We start from the raw sequence: 2,078 nt of genomic DNA on the forward strand, positions 1-2,078 counted from the left end.
TACCTCCCACTCCCAACGCCCCCTCCCGGAAACCCAGGGCATTCTCCCCCTCTCGATTCGGGCTTGCTTCAAGCCCCCTGCAAATCAGAACCGGCTCGTGGTGGAAACCAGTTAGAGGCGGCTCGTCATCAGCAGTGGGGCTCGCGCTCACCCCAAGCAAACGGGGGACACTACCCTGCCCATCCTTCTCCATCCTCTGCCCCTCCCCCCTCCAACCAGGGACAAGAAACAGACACAAAAGCAGCAGGGCTCCCCTTCTCCGAGAGCGACAGGTGGATGCCAGGCAACTGCCGAGAGCGCCGCCGGAACCCAGCTGCGCGCAGAGCGCGGGCGCGACCAAGGTCTGAAGGCGCGCCGCGGAGCTGGCACGAGACGGTGCTGTGCGGGCGAGTGCCCGGGGCACGCACGCGGGCGGGGGTGCGCGCCGCCTCTGCGCTCCCAGCCGGGGGAGGGGGATTCGGGCAAGCCAGGCAGGTACCGGGGAGAGGCAGCCACAGCAGCAGTCCCAGGAGAGCGGGGCTTCCCCTGGCTGAGGGCGCAGTCTCAGCCCCTCCGGGTCACTGGGGCCTCGCCAAGCTTGAGTTCCTCTGGCGCTTGCCCGTGGGCCTCGACGGCTCCGAGGCCCAGCCCGCCCCGTCCGGCCAGTTGTCCCTCGGTCGCTTACACCCGCCGGGGCCGGGCGCCACGCAGCTGCTGGTCGTAGCGCCGCAGCCAAGCGCGCAGCTCCGAGACCTGGTAGCCGTCGGGGCCTCGGCCGCCCTGGTACATGATGGTGCCGCTCTGGACGACGTAGAGGCGCTCGAAGTAGGCGCCATAGGCCGAGCTGCTGGAGTTGGCCATGGTGTCCAGCACCAGGGCGCAGCCCGGCGCGCCTTGCTGCAGCACCCTGGCCGCCCTGACCCTGTCCTCCAGGCTGCGGTGCTGCGGGATGACGTAGGGGGAGTCGGTGGTGACCCAGCCGTCGGAGGGGTGCGCCTCCTCGATGTAGATGATGAGGAAGTCGACGTCGCGCCGGTACTTGGCGACCAGGCGTCGGAAGGCGCTCATGCGCGCCATGAACGGTGGTCAGGTGCAGCTGCCGAAGTTGAGCACCAGCGGGCGGTTCCCCTGGGCGTAGTCGAGGATGCGCTGGCTCTGGAAGCCGTCAGGCAGAACCACCTCGGAGTTGGGCGCCGGGCCGCCCTCGTGCGCCTGCTTGAAGAAGTCCAGCTGCTGGCCGTGCCACACGGCCCGGAGCGACGCCAGCGTGCACAGGCGGTTGTCATCCGACACGCAGATGGGCGGGTCGTCGGGGGACACCTCCTCGCCGTCGCTGTTGAGCTCCACCTCGGGCTCGGGCTGCCCCCGGCGGCGGCGGCCCAGGACGTGCTTGCGGATGCACAGGAAGTCCAGCAGCCACAGCATGAAAGCCGTGCCCAGGAAGCGCGGGAAGAGCACGAGGCACGAGGCGGTCTGGGCGCAGAGCCGCAGGGAGTGAAGCAGCAGGGAGCGGAGCATGGTGGCCGCAGGCCCCGACGCCCCCTGGGCCCTGTCGCCTTCCCCGACCACCAGCCGCGAGGCGGCCTGGCGAGGCATCTGGGTTCTGGCCGCGCCGAGAGCTCGATTTATAGCCTTCAATTGGCGGGAGACTCCACCTCCGGCCCGGGCCCGCCCCCTTGCAACTTGAGCCCGGAGGGATCCCCCAGCGGCGCGGCCAATGCCCTAGGAACCGCGGGGTCGAGGGCGGGCGCAGGCAGGCCGAGGGCGGAGCGGCCGGCTGGGGCGGGGGCCCCGGAGCGGGACGGGGCACCCGGGCGCCCGCCGCGGCGGTCCTCCGGCCGGCGCGACCGCTGCGCGCGGCCCCGGCCCCCACGGTCCTCAAGGCAGGGCCCCGGCCCGCGCCCCTCTCGCCGCGCACCTGAGCCGAGTTCCCCGGCGGCCGCCGCGCTGCGCCGGAGCTCCGGTTCGCTTCCCGCGCGCCGCCGCCGCCGCCAACGCCGCCCACGCCGCCGCCGCTCGTGCGGGCCGCTGCCCAGGTGCCGTGGGAGTCCGGGTCCGCGGCCGCCGCTTCGGTGGTCCCGGCTCCCGCCCCTCAGAGG

General features: G+C 72.7%; 1 protein-coding gene across 1 annotated transcript; it reads right to left on the reverse strand.

Moving 5' to 3' along the window:
- Positions 1–248: 248 nt before the first annotated feature.
- On the reverse strand, positions 249–1,575 carry DIO3 (iodothyronine deiodinase 3). Its single transcript, XM_062181602.1, has one exon. It carries the CDS (start codon positions 1,573–1,575, stop codon positions 661–663), a length of 915 nt encoding a protein of 304 aa, XP_062037586.1. The 3' UTR covers positions 249–660.
- Positions 1,576–2,078: the final 503 nt, after the last annotated feature.

This window comes from Lepus europaeus, chromosome 22 (genome assembly GCF_033115175.1).
Source record: "Lepus europaeus isolate LE1 chromosome 22, mLepTim1.pri, whole genome shotgun sequence".
Classification (NCBI taxonomy): domain Eukaryota; kingdom Metazoa; phylum Chordata; class Mammalia; order Lagomorpha; family Leporidae; genus Lepus; species Lepus europaeus.